Source organism: Oncorhynchus keta, chromosome 31, assembly GCF_023373465.1.
Source record: "Oncorhynchus keta strain PuntledgeMale-10-30-2019 chromosome 31, Oket_V2, whole genome shotgun sequence".
Classification (NCBI taxonomy): domain Eukaryota; kingdom Metazoa; phylum Chordata; class Actinopteri; order Salmoniformes; family Salmonidae; genus Oncorhynchus; species Oncorhynchus keta.
In genome coordinates this window covers 23,551,433-23,569,124 of record NC_068451.1, presented here as the reverse complement: position 1 = coordinate 23,569,124, position 17,692 = coordinate 23,551,433, and the positions used below count along the sequence as shown (strand labels likewise).

The following is a 17,692-nucleotide window of genomic DNA, read 5'->3' as shown; positions in this document are numbered from 1 at the left end:
GAATGCATTACCAGCGCTGACTGGCTGCAGTTTTGGTTGTGGGTGTGGCTCTTCTTACATGTATGACTAGAATATTTGAGGAGGCGCTGCGAAAATAATGGGGCGAAGATGGCGTCGGGAAAGAAGGGAGGCAACAACAGCAGCCTCGGAAAAGGTTTGAATGGAAGACGTTCGTCAAAACATAAAGAGGGGCCAATAGGTACGTTATTTACAGCAGTTAGACCTTTCGCTTTATTTGTTTTTGATAATGGCGGTTAAATTGTTAATTTGGGTTGCAAACCCCAACTCTTGTCTGTCTTCTAGCTAGCTAACTAGGATGCCAACGTTAGCTAAATTACATAAAGATTTAAGCCGCGGGAAGTGACAACAGTCTAACATGTAACTTTATAATTACGTTTTCTGGCAACTTGTATTATGTGGTATGAGGTTTGCATTAAAATAGTTGTTTCGAATTGAAACTTAATAGCTAACGTCAGCAAGGGGGAAACTTTCACAACTCGTTCTTTTCATAATGTAGGTACTATAACGCGTTATCTCGCTACAATGTACCAATGCAATGACTTGGAAATTGTAACAATTTCGCCCGAGTATTTGACGGTAACGTTAGTTAGAATGACCATTGTATCTAATCGAAACCTCTAGTTACCTGTTATATCGGCATCTTTCTTTAGCCCCTGTTGCTTACGCCCAGCTCATGTAGGCTGACGATGGCAACTGTCCACCTGATTAGGTTGTCAACTCCGATAACACAGCGGGGTATGTGGGGTCAGGGATTAACGTTGGTTGTGTGTGGAGAGGTGAGGGACGTTGAGAAACTGCACAATGCAGCATCCAGCATCATTCAGTCAGACAGTTCTCCCACTGTAGCAGGCTTCTTTACTAGTATGTATTTAAACTAGCACTCTATTTAAAAACAACTGGATTAAATATGTCCAAGAGCCTTTCACAATAGTCTCTCACAAACAAACCATTTATCTGTAGGTATTTAATAATGAGGTGAACAAACATGTTATTATCTTCAGCAAATGTGCCTCTTGGATGAAAACTGGCACGAGACTGTTATTGTGGTGCAAAGAGACCTGTTATTATCTCTCTCTGTAAGCCCCTTTTTGAGTGATTCCAGATCATGAGCGAAGAGCCAGATGCATTCTGCAGGGGTAGGATTTCCTGCTTCCCATAGACATTTGAATTGCAAAAATACCTGTGGATTGGATTCCCACAACATTAACCACACGTTTAGCCTATCCATCAAAATATGCAGGTAATGGTGAATGTAGCCTAGTTGTCAACATGAGCTGCAGATTAGGTCTGACCTTAGCAATGACCTGTTGTATGAGATGTTGACTCAATTGTCAGTTGACTAGCCACCTGTAGTGCTAGACTTTCTTTTCTTGTCTGTCATCTCAGTCAGACAGTGTAGTAAAGGGCTGAGGGGAAACCGGTGAGGCCACCAGGCATGCTTGGTTGTGAGGGGTGGAGAGGGGCTCATTGTTACTAATGTCCTGTTGTGAAGTTTGGCCACAACTGAAATAGTCTGGAGCAAGGGTCGCACCTTCCGACCCACCATGACAGGAAATACCCCCCCACCCCCTTACACAGCCCGAGGAAGATGTAGCCTAGCCTTCACACTGTTTGAATGCTTCTTCACTTCAATTAGCAATGGAGCATACTTCCTCTGCCTTAGCCTATTATTGGTACCATGACATTTTGGGTGAAAGTGAACTTCTATGCCATCTAAAGTTAAAGAGCAGTGCGGTGTGCACCACCCATCACATCTCTAGGCCTAGATGACATCATGCCATGATCAATTAGGGTAACTTACACATACTATAGGCTTTAGTATTCATATTAGTGGTTGAATTTTGCGCTTTAATGGTCTTCTTAGAATTCTGCACCCACACTCTGTAGACCCCCTGTATTTTGTACAATTATGTGAGTCCACAGTGTTTAAATTAATACCTGACTATTTGAATATCATTAACATGCAACGTATTCAAAGAGCATAGACACTAAATGGATGTCAAGTAGCCAATTATCTCTGCTATGGATACTGAGGTACCAAGTTTGGAAATACGAGCAGACATGGTTATTAATTTGAATGAGACTTTATTTTCAAGATTAACTTTTAAGCCTCTCCTATCTATGTAGAAAGTAATTTCACTCTCTTTGCCTGCCTCTTTACTTTTCTAATTGTAACTGGGCTGAGAATGTACCTTTTTCTTTGAAGGTCAGCTTATCAGGGAGGGTGCTAAAACGTTCAGTTAACCTATCCTTACTCTGTATTCAGACGATTCCTCATGTTTGTCCTGCAGTCTATGGGATCATTAGGATGCCACCTCACATTTTTCAGTTGAAAAGTGACTTTGTATGTATGTGGTTCCCTAAACATTCTGACAGCCTCTATAACCCCTCAGACTTCCTGGTGGGTCACTAAATGAACCAAAACAATATTAAGGCCTAGCCAGTCAGACTCTAGCTGCAATCCAGGAGAAATGAGCTGAGCTCCCACCCACCAACAAGAATTTGTTCCCACTGTTTGGAAAGCACTGCTTACAACCAATCCAGCTGCTGCCCTGGCACGTACAGTGCATTCAACAATGAGGTTCAGGCCTGGCAGAATGAGACATTTCTCAAGACTTGACGCACGCACGCACGCACACGCACACACACACACACACACACACACACACACACACACACACACACACACACACACACACACACACACACACACACACACACACATACGTTCAAAGGTTCAGTACTACTGTTAAGACTTGAACTCACATGTTCAGACAGTATGAGGTGTTTGTGGTGTAGTAAGTGTCTGTTTGCATGTGAGTGTGCAGTAGATGAAGATACCTTTATTGGTCTATTGTTCACAAGGTCACACTGAAATTTGACCTCTGCTCCCAACCTTTCTGAAAGACATGCAGGTTGAAGAGGTTGCAGCGGAGTGCTGCCACACTGGATACCCATGGAGCAGTTGTTGTGGGGGTGGGTTAAGTGACTTGCTCAAGGGGCGGCAGGGTTGCCTAGTGGTTAGAGCGTTGGACTAGTAACTGGAAGGTTGCAAGTTCAAATCCCCGAGCAGACAAGGTACAAATCTGTCGTTCTGCCCCTGAACAGGCAGTTAACCCGCTGTTCCTAGGCCGTCATCGAAAATAAGAATTTGTTCTTAACTGACTTGCCTAGTTAAATAAAGGTAAAAAAATAATAATGGGAAGGGCACAACGGCAGGCGGTTTTTATTTTATTTATTTCACCTTTATTTAACCAGGTAGGCTGGTTGAGAACAAGTTCTCATTTACAACTGCGACCTGACCAAGATAAAGCATAGCAGTGTGAACAGACAACAACAGAGTTACACATGGAGTAAACAATAAACAAGTCAATAACACCGTAGGAAAAAAGAGTATATACATTGTGTGCAAAAAGCATGAGGAGGTAGGCGAATAATTACAATTTAGCAGATTAACACTGGAGTGATAAATGATCAGATGGTCATGTGCAGGTAGTGATACTGGTGTGCAAAAGAGCAGAAAAGTAAATAAATATAAACAGTATGGGGATGAGGTAGGTAAATTGGGTGGGCTATTTACCAATGGACTATATAAAGCTGCAGTGATCGGTTAGCTGCTCAGATAGCAGATGTTTGAAGTTGGTGAGGGAGATAAAAGTCTCCAACTTCAGCGATTTTTGCAATTCGTTCCAGTCACAGGCAGCAGAGAACTGGAAGGAAAGGCGGCCAAATGAGGTGTTGGTTTTAGGGATGATCAGTGAGATACACCTGCTGGACCGCGTGCTACGGGTGGGTGTTGCCATCGTGACCAGTGAACTAAGATAAGGCGGAGCTTTACCTAGCATGGACTTGTAGATGACCTGGAGCCAGTGGGTCTGGCGACGAATATGTAGCGAGGACCAGCTGACTAGAGCATACAGGTCGCAGTGGTGGGTGGTATAAGGTGCTTTAGTAACAAAACGGATGGCACTGTGATAAACTGCATCCAGTTTGCTGAGTAGAGTATTGGAAGCTATTTTGTAGATGACATCGCCGAAGTCGAGGATCGGTAGGATAGTCAGTTTTACTAGGGTAAGTTTGGCGGCGTGAGTGAAGGAGGCTTTGTTGCGGAATAGAAAGCCGACTGTAGATTTGATTTTCGATTGGAGATGTTTGATATGAGTCTGGAAGGGGAGTTTTTATAGTCTAGCCAGACACCTAGGTACTTGTAGATGTCCACATATTCTAGGTCGGAACCATCCAGGGTGGTGATGCTAGTCAGGCGTGCGGGTGCAGGCTGCGAGCCGTTGAAAAGCATGCATTTGGTTTTACTAGCATTTAAGAGCATCTAGGGTTTGAAATATATTGAGACAAGTTAGACAGTAACCTGTAGCAAAATATAACTCAATTGATTGAACATGAAATGTATTTCAATATAATTAGTCTACGGTTTATATTTTAATGCAGTCCTCTAGGTTTTCATTTTATGTCACTTGTTCGTATCAATTGCGTAGACATTGGCAACTTTGTATTTGTGGTCAATTTAGCCTTAAAATGCTTTTGGGGCGTGTCATTTAAATCATGACCAAACAAATCTAAGATATTTGGCTACAGAAGCTATTTCTTACCGATCTCTACATCTTCTGTCCAAAAAACAAATCCTGTGAAATGATGTTGACACATACGGGGGGAGTTTCTGGCTAGCTACGAACTAGCTATGTCGGCCGTGGCGTGCATGACCAGAATGACACATCGCTGAGAAAGAGGAATTGTTGGACCGTTGCCCGAAGTCTACTCTTTTAATTAGTTTATCCTATAGCCTACTTTACCATACTTTTAAATGTACCTCCTGTAAATTCAGTGAATTAAATGTAGACCTACCCTTTGATCTAGAATAATATTGCTTTAAAATTCCTTTACAACTGGCTTACCTCATCATAACTAGAAAACGAAGGATCTAAAACCTAGAGCTTGGATGATAAACCGAAAATTATCGACAGCGACATTGCTTTCCTCTTACCAATGTGGCCTAGTGCTGCAAAGTTTTTATAGGACATTAGCCTACATTTTACTGGTAGATTAAGCAATTAGCCTACACGACTATATAGCAACAATATCATATTCAGAGTTAGCAATCTCTTAAGTGTTTTTTTATTTTCCCACTTCCTCAGGTGGTGAATATTATAGTTTATACTCCAATATGCACAAAGATGTCGATAAATTCCCTGAAGAGCCAAAAATATATCTGATCATTCTGTAGCTTATTTTGACAGGTTGAACATCAAAATAGCAATCATGCATTTCCTGGATGTTTGATGAAATGGCTTACTTTTTTAATCATAGGCTACCATCTCAGTTGACTGACTAGGCACTGGAAAAAATGTCTAGAGCCCTGCTGCTAATGTAAATTAACTGTCTATTAAAACATTTATCGCTAAAATAGTTATTTATCTCAATATGACTTTTTGTCTCGGCCAGCTCTCGCACTTCCCCAAGAATGATTTATTGATTTTATTGTTAGTGCTCTACTAGAATCTGACAAAAGGAATTTTCTCTCACATGCTCACACGCAGTTGTCTTTTGACCATGGTATCTACCAATTTGGCTGAAGGTCACGGAGTTGCCTGCTGAACAGCCAATAATAGCCAAGTTTACTAACTTCCAGGGGGGAGAGGCAGAGGTTAGGCTACAGTATATCAACACTTGGAAAAGGGTATTTCAATCTGACATCAGGGAACATGCATGCACCCAATCCCCCTGCTCGGTTCTGTGTGTATACTGTGTGCATGCGAACAATGTCTGTTTTACCCTGACTGGGAAAAGAGTCATGTCACCAGAGTACAGCTCAGTGGGACTGCTGGCATGTGGCGAAAGAATCCCTGCCCTTTTAAAACAGAGTGGGGGAGAGGAGAACAGAGTGAATAGAAAAAGACTGGTTGGAAGTGGATAAAGAATGACATGCTGCCTGACACAAAAACAGACAGGGGAAGAGTCACCAAGTGAGGGAGAGAAGGTGAAGCGCGGGAGGATAAATCCTAAAACTCTGTCTCTTTTACTTCACTCTTCTCTTCCCTCCTTCTCTTGTTGCTGTTTTTGAAGAGAGGTGACTGACAAGGACAGAACCATGAACCCGGACACTGGTAAAAAAAACTATTTATACTCATGGCTTTAGAGTAGTTGTGACCTACAGCATGCTTAATGCCTATACATGTATCTGCCTGCGCATACACATTATTTACCTTATCTTTTTCTCTCACCCATCCACACCATTCCCCCTGTAGGGCTCATTAGAAGCCTGTTGTGCTGCTGGTGGTAGTTGTTGTACATGATTTATTAATGCCGGTATTCATCCATCTTTAATGTCTTGGGACCAGATGTCGCTTTTAGTTCAGTGTGGTTGTTTACACTTAACTGCCTGGTGTAAAAGTTGACTGGTCAGAATGGTTATAGTGCGACTGAAACCATGCTAGGTTCTTTCAGAGATTTTAGAACCGCTGTTGCTTGCGTAGGCTGCCACTATCTCTATAGACTTGAGAGAGAATATAGTGTGTTGCTGCTTTCACTAATTTGATTAGATTGATGGTTGAGTGGTCTGAGTTGTCCTCTTGCCCTCTTAATGTCATGTTCTCAGGATAAATAGTGGGCCAGAAACCTCATGAATGTCGCTTGAGTACAAAATAGACCCTGTATGTATTCTCTAGTGGTTGAAGTATTGTATTGCAAGTAGCCTAAGTATTTTGTGCACATGGGGGATATGAGACACTTATTCATAAAACAAGATCCAGCGATTTGGCCTTAGTGAGAAGAGCGAAAACTAGTATTTACATTTTTTAATTTTTTTTAAATAGACATTAGAATCTCTTTCATTTTCACCACCATTGCAGAATAAATCCCTTAGCTTTTCTAGTCAGCCGGTCTGTAGTCTAGTTGAATTTAAGGTGAACATGTAGACAGTTGATATTTTACTTTGAAATATTTATGCTGCTACTGTTTGTAGCCAACTGTAAAAAAAATTATAATAATAATAATTACTAGCCTCGACAATGTTTAAGAATTCACGGGCATGTTAGGTTGCGGGGTAAGTCAATGCAAAACATTGTTGAATTCAAATGTTATGCTAAGTCCTCAACAGTTTGTGACCGACCACCTGGGTTCAGTCTTATGTTTCAAAATTTGAAATTGTGTTTTTTACTTTGGATGAATGTCAACTCAGAGCTACAAAATGGTATGGCATACACTGCAGTTGAGGAACAATGGCAAAGTAAATGGTTACTTGCATAGATGTAATATCAAAAATAGAAAGTGTCCAGATAAAAATATTTACAAAATATTTAATAATTGTTAGATGATGCTTACCCATACATACTTGTCTAAATGGTTGGGTCATGTGAAAGAAGTGTCATAACCAACCTCCAGCTACATCTTGCTAAGTGGATGGGTCACGTATCTAAACGAGTACAGTGGTTCCTCCTTTAAAAGTTGCAGCATTCTGTGGCACGTCATTTAATTTAATTGACATGATTTCTGTTACTTCAAGTTATTGCTAGTTTGACCTCCAGAGGGCATCTTTAACCTCTCTGGGATATGTGGGACAGTAGCGTCCCACCTCGCCAACAGCCAGTGAAAGTGCACGGCGCCAAAACAACAAAAATCTCATAATTACAATTCCTCACGCATACAAGTATTTGACACTATATTTTAAAGATAAAATTCTCGTTAATCCAGCCACAGTGCCTGATTTCAAAAAGGCTTTACAGCGAAAGCACCACAAATGATTGTCAGGTCACCACCAACTCACAGAAAAACACAGCCATTTTTCCAGGCAAAGATAGGAGTCACAAAAAGCAGAAATATAGATAAAATGAATCACTAACCTTTGATCTTCATCAGATGACACTCATAGGACATCATGTTAAACATGTATGTTCGATAATGTGCATATTTATATCAAAAAATCTCAGTTTACATTGGCGCCTTAAGTGCAGTAATGTTTTGATTCCAAAACATCCAGTGATTTTTAGCAGAAATACTCATAAAACATTGATAAAAGATACTAGTGTTATTTACAGAATTAAAGATAGACTTCTCTTTAATGCAACAAAATTGCATAAAAAAAGGGAAGAAGATTAACAAAAGCATAAAGATGTTGGTGGAGAAATGCTGATTTGAGTTAGAAATGTAACACTTTAGAGTACTTAAGCATCGACTACATTGCAAGTTGAGGGATTTTCACAACAGTAGCCGGGCTATAAAAAGTATTGTCTAAATTCTTTATTGTAACCACAATGTCACATAATTTGTATCTACCTTTCCAATTACTTTTAGAGTTTGGGATTTACAAATGTGCGCTTTGAATTATTAGTTACTTTGTTTTAGTTTGAACGTGCAGACCTTTTTCTTTAAATTATTGTTTTATGTATGATGATACATTTGACCAGTTGCAATTGTAAGTAGGCCTAATAAAAAAAATCCTGCTTCTATTACACTGTTAAGCCTCATAGCCTACCTCAGCCAGTTAAGTTATTTTATATAGGTCTAGGCTCTGAAGAAATAGACTTCAATTAAGCCCTCTTGTTTGTAAAGTCAAATTAAAATGAAGATTATTGTTGAAATGAATTGCTCGACTGGTGTAGGTTTTCTCCATCTGTTGTTGTGCAACACTTGCCTAGCGTGTGAATCCCTCATGTCGCACATCAAATTGAAACATATTGTCATTCTCTGCGGTGTAACGTTATTGTATTTGGCGCAGCGAAGGTGTCCACTTTAGGCCGGGGATTGTAGGCCTGTTGAGTGCTAGCTCTAGTGTAAATCCCTGTAATAAGGATATCTTCCATACAGGGTTCTAGCGCGATCTGCCCAGAAGAGTGTAGCCTACCGCCTATAGAAATATAATGACTGAGGGCAGTTTGTAATTAGCAAAGAGTTATGGGATATTAGAACCCCATTGTCTTAACCTTGTAATCTTCAACCTACACGTTAACTAGCTGGCTATATGTTTTTTTGTCTTTTTCCTGGCATTAGCTTAAACTTATGATCTGCTTCAGACTGCTTGTGTTCTTCCTAAGCAGCATAGTTACAATGCTTGAGCTGGTCCTGTGGTTGATTCAGAGCAGTAGACCCTTTGCATTATTGTGACTCCATTGTCAACTTCTTGCGGATCAGTGGGACGCTAGCGTATTTCGACAACTTCCGGTGAAATTGCAGAGCGCGAAGTTCATCTTACAGAAATAGTCATATTTAACATTCATGAAAATACAAGTGTCGTAAATCAGTTAAAAGCTTAACCTTCCCATCTTTAATCTAAGCATGGGTACACAAAATATCTGCCAGTTAGTGGAGGCTCCTCAGAGGAGAGTGAATTTCATAAAAAATAGTGAAACATTAAAGGTATCCTTTTTAGAACATAACCTTTAACTACTTACATTTGCTTCCCCTGTAATGTTTTGTCAGCCATCTTTGCTGAAGAAAGTCACCAGGGAGTGCTGGCTGTTGTCAAATTAGTAATTGGAACCACTCGAAATGATTGGTCATATTTGGCTGTAACTAGCAATGCAATTTGCTTGACAGAGATGGCCGCCTCGCTTCGCGTTCTTAGGAAACTATGCAGTGTTTTATTTTTTTACGTGTTATTTCTTACATTAGTACCCCAGGTTATCTTAGGTTTCATTACATACAGTCGAGAAGAACTACTGAATATAAGATCAGCGTCAACTCACCATCAGTACGACCAAGAATATGTTTTCCGCGACGCGGATCCTTTGTTCTGCCTTACAAACAGGTCAACGGAATTGATTCCATGCAGCGACCCCAAAAAACGACTTCGTAAAAGAGGTTAAACGTAGCGGTCTTCTGGTCAGACTCCGGACACGCGCACATCGTGCACCACTCCCTAGCATTCTTCTTGCCAATGTTCAGTCTCTTGACAACAAGGTTGATGAAATCCGAGCAAGGGTAGCATTCCAGAGTGACATCAGAGACTGTAACGTTCTCTGCTTCACGGAAACATGGCTCACTGGAGAGACGCAATCCGGGGCGGTGCAGCCAACGGGTTTCTCCACGCATCGCGCCGACAGAAACAAACATCTTTCTGGTAAGAAGAGTGGCGGGGGCGTATGCCTCATGACTAACGAGACATGGTGTGATGAAAGAAACATACAGGAACTCAAATCCTTCTGTTCACCTGATTTTAGAATTCCTCACAATCAAATGTAGACCGCATTATCTACCAAGAGAATTCTCTTCGATTATAATCACAGCCGTATATATCCCCCCCCATGCAGACACATCGATGGCTCTGAACAAACTTTATTTAACTCTTTGCAAACTGGAAACCATTTATCCGGAGGCTGCATTCATTGTAGCTGGGGATTTTAACAAAGCTAATCTGAAAACAAGACTCCCTAAATTTTATCAGCATATCGATTGCGCAACCAGGGGTGGTAAAACCTTGGATCATTGTTACTCTAACTTCCGCGATGCATATAAGGCCCTGCCCCGCCCCCCTTTCGGAAAAGCTGACCACGACTCCATTTTGTTGATCCCTGCCTACAGACAGAAACTTAAACAAGAGGCTCCCACGCTGAGGTCTGTCCAACGCTGGTCCGACCAAGCTGACTCCACACTCCAAGACTGCTTCCATCACTTGGACTGGGACATGTTTCGTATTGCGTCAGATAAAAATATTGACGAATACGCTGATTCGGTGTGCGAGTTCATTAGAACGTGCGTTCAAGATGTCGTTCCCATAGCAACGATAAAAACATTCCCTAACCAGAAACCGTGGATTGATGGCAGCATTCGCGTAAAACTGAAAGCGCGAACCACTGCTTTTAATCAGGGCAAGGTGTCTGGTAACATGACCGAATACAAACAGTGCAGCTATTCCCTCCGCAAGGCTATCAAACAAGCTAAGCGTCAATACAGAGACAAAGTAGAATCTCAATTCAACGGCTCAGACACAAGAGGCATGTGGCAGGGTCTACAGTCAATCACGGACTACAAGAAACCCAGCCCAGTCACGGACCAGGATGTCTTGCTCCCAGGCAGACTAAAGAACTTTTTTGCCCGCTTTGAGGACAATACAGTGCCACTGACACGGCCTGCAACGAAAACATGCGGTCTCTCCTTCACTGCAGCCGAGGTAAGACATTTAAACGTGTTAACCCTCGCAAGGCTGCAGGCCCAGGCGGCATCCCCAGCCGCGCCCTCAGAGCATGCGCAGACCAGCTGGCCGGTGTGTTTACGGACATATTCAATCAATCCCTATACCAGTCTGCTGTTCCCACATGCTTCAAGAGGGCCACCATTGTTCCTGTTCCCAAGAAAGCTAAGGTAACTGAGCTAAACGACTACCGCCCCTTAGCACTCACTTCCATCATCATGAAGTGCTTTGAGAGACTAGTCAAGGACCATATCACCTCCACCCTACCTGACACCCTAGACCCACTCCAATTTGCTTACCGCCCAAATAGGTCCACAGACGATGCAATCTCAACCACACTGCACACTGCCCTAACCCACCTGGACAAGAGGAATACCTATGTGAGAATGCTGTCTACTATATATATATATATATTTTGAAATGCTTCTCCTGTGAAGTAGTGACGTGTGACATACGCCTAGCTTCCTGAAACGGGTCACATTTTCCATCGTTTTCTCTTTCAGAAACCGCCACAGTCCTTGGCCAAGTACAGCAAGAATTAAAACATTCTGCCAACACAATAAATAGACGGGTAGCTTATGTAAAAGGTTTTACAGTATTGCTGTGCGATAGGTTATGATGCTATGCTCCTATTTAATCTGAGCCGATACCAAGTTAGGGCGTGGCCTTAAAGACAAGTCTATAGAAATGGAAACAGTCTGAGCAAGCTACAGCTGTTCAGTCCTGAACACCCATCTAAAATATTTGGAAAGAACCTGACTGTGATCCAAACAGTCACATTACATTGCAACCATTCTGACCACAGTGAAAGTGGCATAAGTCAACTTTTACACCAGGGGCCTCATTTATAACTGTATATTTCACACTAAATATCTGCTTGCGCCATTTCTGAAAGTAGGTCTAAAATGTATAAACTGCCATACCTACACAGGTTTTCCTTTTATAAATCAGACCTGTTGTAAAACTGAGCGCGTGAACTAGCATAATAACGCTGTCAACAAAAATGTTATGCTCCTACTAATTAAGCAATTATTCACCTTTTTATGGTGACAACACCCTTTATCCCCAACAATGGAATCAGGGAGGGGACTGTGGATCTGTCTCTGTTCGTTGGTCACACGCAGTATCTCAGACAGCACTGGGACGAGTTTGACAACTTTGATGAATTGAGTCTTGCCATAGAGATCCGCCACTTACAAAATTACACTGATTGGCCCAAGGCGGGAGCTATAGTAATTAACTGAAATTTGTTAGTCACATTATCTCAATTGGCCCAAGGGGTAGGCGCTGCATCATTCGTGGGTTACATGTTTGCTCTATAATTTGAAACCATTCGAGTTAGGCCACAGCAGTAAAAAAAATAATGTAAATTTGATCTAATTTCTGTAGAGGTGTGGGCAGAATTTAAATCTCTTTTTAAAAGTAAACATGCATGATGCCTATAGCGAGTGCCAAACACTTGATTCTATATTCTAAACCATTAAGTCAAATGCTACAGCCCACACTTCTATGCAAAAGACGTTGTGATTCAATATTTTGTTTATCAATGGATTGTTTCTATCTGCTGCCTTGAGTTATGCACACGTACGTCATTCACTTTAGCATCATACATTAATGCAGATGGCCCTTAGTCAAGTGAATTATCGGTAGTTGGCTTTGCTATGCGTGTCTGATATTCTTTAGATTTAACGACGCAAAGCTGAAACTTACATTCGGTCTTGCTGCCTCAACTGAGACAGATAATAGGCTGAAGGAGAGAGATTAGAGTATTCGACTAATCCTGGATTAATTTAGGTGTATGACTTTGCATTTTATTGATGAACAATGGTCTTCATTGTCATTTCAAAAAAAGATGTGTCGAATACATTAGGCATGACCCATAATCATTCACACATGATGAAGAGATGGTAAGACTCGTGAGAAGATATCTACCAAAAAATTGTGAGGGCCTATAATGCTGATTTATTCTGGTTCAAATTGCAACAACTGCTGTTTATTCAGTATCAGCAGTGATCTTGTTCTGCGGGCTGTTATGCTGCTACTAATTAAGCAATGTCAGGTTATTTTACACTATTTTCCAACACTGGCCCGGCAGCAAGGCTTAGGCTTGTGCTGCTGCCACACTCTGGACTTTACTTTGTTCCTGGGTTTTAATTCTGGTCTTTATTATTAAGCACCTCCCAATACTGCATTATGTTGCAGTCGTCACATTAGATCAGATTGCTCTTCCAATGTTCACAGCTAAACTCTGTCTTGCGCGCTCTCGGTCTTGCGCCCTCTGTGTCTGTTGCAAATTGGTAGGGATATCCTTGTCTCATTGCTGCACCAGCGACTCCTGTGGCGGGCCAGGCGCAGTGCGCGCTGACCAAGGTCGACAGGTGCACAGTGTTTCCTCCGACACATTGGTGCGGCTGGCTTCCGGGTTGGTTGGGTTGTGTTTCTAGGACTCATGACTTTCGACCTTCGTCTCTCCCGAGCCCATACGGGAGTTGTAGCGATGAGACAAGATGGTAACTACTAATAATTGGATACTACGAAATTGGGCAGAAAAAGGGGGGTAAAAATTATAATAAAATAATAATAAATAAACTGACAATGAAAGATCAGTGAGCAAATTGCACAAGTTTAGGTAGTACATCTCTGAGAAGCTGTTTTGCTGACTTTATAAAATTACATTCTATTCCAAAATGAATTAAAATAAAATAACACCATCTGAAATATAATTTCCACCTCCAGAACACCTCCCAATAGTATTCGTAAAATGATTTCAAATCATTTTTACATATTGGACCTTGCATATAGGTTGGTCCATATTATCAGGTATGCTGTTAGCAATAAGAAATATCACCTGTAGTGGCTAAATAAATAAATAAATGGGTAACCCCATGCTTCAGCCTTTTTGCATTTACAATGGGCAAATCATGAGCTTGATCCCAAATGTGATCTCTCTACTATTGAGACAATTCCTCAATACATGCTAAAACTTGCATAAACACAGTGAATATACACAACCTAATGTCACTTGTTAAATCCACTTCAATCAGTGTAGATGAAGGGGAGGAGACAGGTTAAAGATTTTTAAGCCTTGAGACAATTGATGCAAGGATTGTGTATGTGTTTCATTCAGAGGGTGAATGGGCAAGACAAAAGATTACAGTGGGGCAAAAAAGTATTTAGTCAGCCACCAATTGCAAGTTCTCCCACTTAAAAATATGAGAGAGGCCTGTAATTTTCATCATAGGTACACTTCAACTATGACAGACAAAATATTTGCAAATTATGGTGGAAAATAAACTTTTGTTATTGACCAAATACTTATCTCAATACTTTGTTATATACCCTTTGTTGGCAATGACAGAGGTCAAACGTTTTCTGCAAGTCTTCAAGGTTTTCACACACTGTTGCTGGTATTTTGGCCCATTCCTCCATGCAGATCACCTCTAGAGCAGTGGTGTTTTGGAGCTGTTGTTGGGCAACACGGACTTCCAACTACCTCCAAAGATTTTCTTTGGGGTTGAGATCTGGAGACTGGCTAGGCCACTCCAGGACCTTGACATGCTTCTTATGAAGCCACTCCTTCATTGCTTGGGCGGTGTGTTTGGGATCATTGTCATGCTGAAAGACCCAGCCACGTTTCATCTTCAATGCCCTTGCTGATTGTAGGCTTTGTTACTTTGGTCCCAGCTCTCTGCAGGTCATTCACTAGGTCCCCCTGTGTGGTTCTGGGATTTTTGCTCACCGTTCTTGTGATAATTTTGACCCCACGGGGTGAGATCTTGCGTGGAGCCCCAGATCGAGGGAGATTATCAGTGATCTTGTATGTCTTCCATTTCCTAATAATTGCTCCAACAGATTTCTTCAAACCAAGCTGCTTACCTATTGCAGATTCAGTCTTCCTAGCCTGGTGCAGGTCTACAATTTTGTTTCTGGTGTCCTTTGACAGCTCTTTCGTCTTGACCATAGTGGAGTTTGGAGTGTGACTGTTTGAGGTTGTGGACAGGTGTCTTTTATACTGATAAGTTGAAACAGGTGCCATTTAATACAGGTAACGAGTGGAGGACAAAGGAGCCTCTAAAATAAGAAGTTACAGGTCTGTGAGAGCCAGAAATCTTGCTTGTTTGTAGGTGACCAAATGCTTATTTTTCCACCATAATTTGCAAATAAATTCATAAAAAATCCTACAATGTTATTTTCTGGATTTTTTCCCCCCCCCTCATTTTGTCTGTCATAGTTGAAGTGTACCTATGATGAAAATGACAGTCATCTTTTTAAGTGGGAGAACTTGCACAATTGGTGACTGACTAAATACTTTTCCCCCCACTAAGTGCCTTTGAACAGGGTATGGTAGTAGGTGCCAGGTGTACCAATTTGTGCCAAGAAATGCAATGCTGCTGTATTTTCACACTCAACAGTTTCCCCACACTCAACAGTTTCCCATGTGTATCAAGAATGGTCCATCACCCAAAGGACATCAAGCCAACTCAACATTAGGAAGGTGTTCATAATGTTTAGTGTACTCTGTGATGCACCTTGTGCCTGTACTTCTCACAGAAGAATTTGTCATGATTTTTTTCACTTACTGTTGACCGGGGCAGATCTAGCAAGGGCAGACATTTTACAAACGGACTTGTTGGATAGTTGCATCCTATGATGGTGTCACTGTGAAAGTCACTGAACTGTTCAATAAGGCTGTTCTTCTGGCAATGTTTGTCTATGGAGATTGCATGGCGTGTCTTTTATTTTGAAGGGGTGTCCACGTTTGTATTTATAGTGTTTCTTGCATAGAACGCACAAGAACAAGCAGAACTAGGTAAATAGATCATTTGTTATACTATGGGGTTGTGATTTTTCTATTCATTACTTGTTTAGTTAGCAGAGGAATAGTAAATGTGGTCTGTTCTAGCATCTTGCCTTCAGTGTGCCTCGGCATACTTTAATTTTTATGTTACATATTTTTTGGGGGCGTGGCAGAAATGATTTTGCCCGTGGCGTTCCACCACCGCTAAATGACTGAGGCGGACACACTGAGCTGTACACCACCAGTGGTGAAGGAAAACGTGTGTGGTCCGCGAGTACATGTTTGGTCATCCTGCGTTTTTAGTATAATCATAAGTGTGTGTGTTGTCCGAGAAGGTTTATCTGAAAGAATTTGTCTGCCACTCGTCCTTTTGCCACAGATTTTAAAAAATATATATATAAATATTTTTACAACTTTATTTAACGAGGCAAGTCAGTTAAGAACCCATTCTCATTTTCAATGACTGCCTAGGAATGGTGGGGTAACTGCCTTGTTCAGGGGCAGAACAACAGTTTTTCTTTTACCTTGTCAGCTCAGGTATTCAATCTTGCAACCTTACGGTTAACTAGTCCAACACTCTAACCACCTGCCTCACGAGGAGCCTGCCTGTTACGCGAATACAGTAAGAAGCCAAGGTAAGTTGTTAGCTAGCATTAAACTTATCTTATAAAAAACAATCAATCAATCATAATCACTAGTTATAACTACACATGGTTGATGATATTAGTTTATTTAGCGTGTCCTGCATTGCATATAATCGATGCAGTGCGCATTCACGAAAAAGGACTGTCGTTGCGCCAATGTGTACCTAGCCATAAACATCAATGCCTTTCTTAAAATCTATACACATATATTTTTAAACCTGCATATGTAGCTACAAGAAATCCAGATTAGCAGGCAATATTAACCAGGTGAAATTGTGTCACTTCTCTTGCGTTCGTTCATTGCACGCAGAGTCAGGGTGTATGCAACAGTTTTGGCCGCCTGGCTCATTGCGAACTAATTTGCCAGAATTTTACGTAATTATGACATAACATTGAAGGTTGTGCAATGTAACAGGAATATTTAGACTTACAGATGCCACCCGTTAGATAAAATATGGAACGGTTCCGTATATCACAAGTTTTGTTTTCGGAATAATAGTTTCCGGATTCGACCATATTAATGACCCAAGGCTCGTATTTCTGTGTCATTATGTTACAATTAAGTCTATGATTTGCTAGAGCAGTCAGACTGAGCGACGGTAAACACCAGCAGGCTCGTAAGCATTCATTCAAACAGCACTTTTGTGCGTTTGCCAGCGGCTCTTCGCAATGCTTCAAGCATTGCGCTATTTATGACTTCAAGCCTATCAACTCCCGAGATTAGGCTGGTGTAAACTATGTGAAATGGCTAGCTAGTTAGCGGGGTGCATGCTAATAGTGTTTCAAACGTCACTCGCTCTGGGACTTGGCGTAGTTGTTCCCCTTGTTCTGCTCTCTCTCCAGCTTCGTCATTCTATTTTTATTTATTTATTTTACCTTTATTTAACCAGGCAAGTCAGTTAAGAACACATTCTTATTTTCAATGACGGCCTGGGAACAGTGGGTTGCCTGCCTGTTCAGGGGCAGAACGACAAATTTGTACCTTGTCAGCTCGGGGGTTTGAACTCGCAACCTTCCGGTTACTAGTCCAACGCTCTAACCACTAGGCTACGCTGCCGCAGTAAGTACATGTGTCACCTGGGCTGCTCT

The 17,692-nt window shown here is 41.4% G+C and overlaps 1 protein-coding gene across 6 annotated transcripts in view; it reads left to right on the top strand.

Moving 5' to 3' along the window:
* The first annotated feature begins 49 nt into the window (after window positions 1-49).
* The window catches only part of LOC118371308 (hormone-sensitive lipase-like), a 43,538-nt gene continuing 25,895 nt past the window's right edge, over window positions 50-17,692 (top strand). For 5 of the 6 annotated variants that reach the window (XM_035756715.2, XM_052489987.1, XM_052489985.1 and 2 more), the window contains exon 1: window positions 54-199. In XM_035756715.2, the coding sequence (XP_035612608.1) occupies window positions 109-199 (91 nt within the window). In that variant the 5' untranslated portion in view covers window positions 54-108. Of the gene's footprint in view, window positions 200-6,099; window positions 6,141-17,692 lie in introns of all 6 variants that reach the window. The other variant, XM_052489986.1, reaches the window with a different exon arrangement.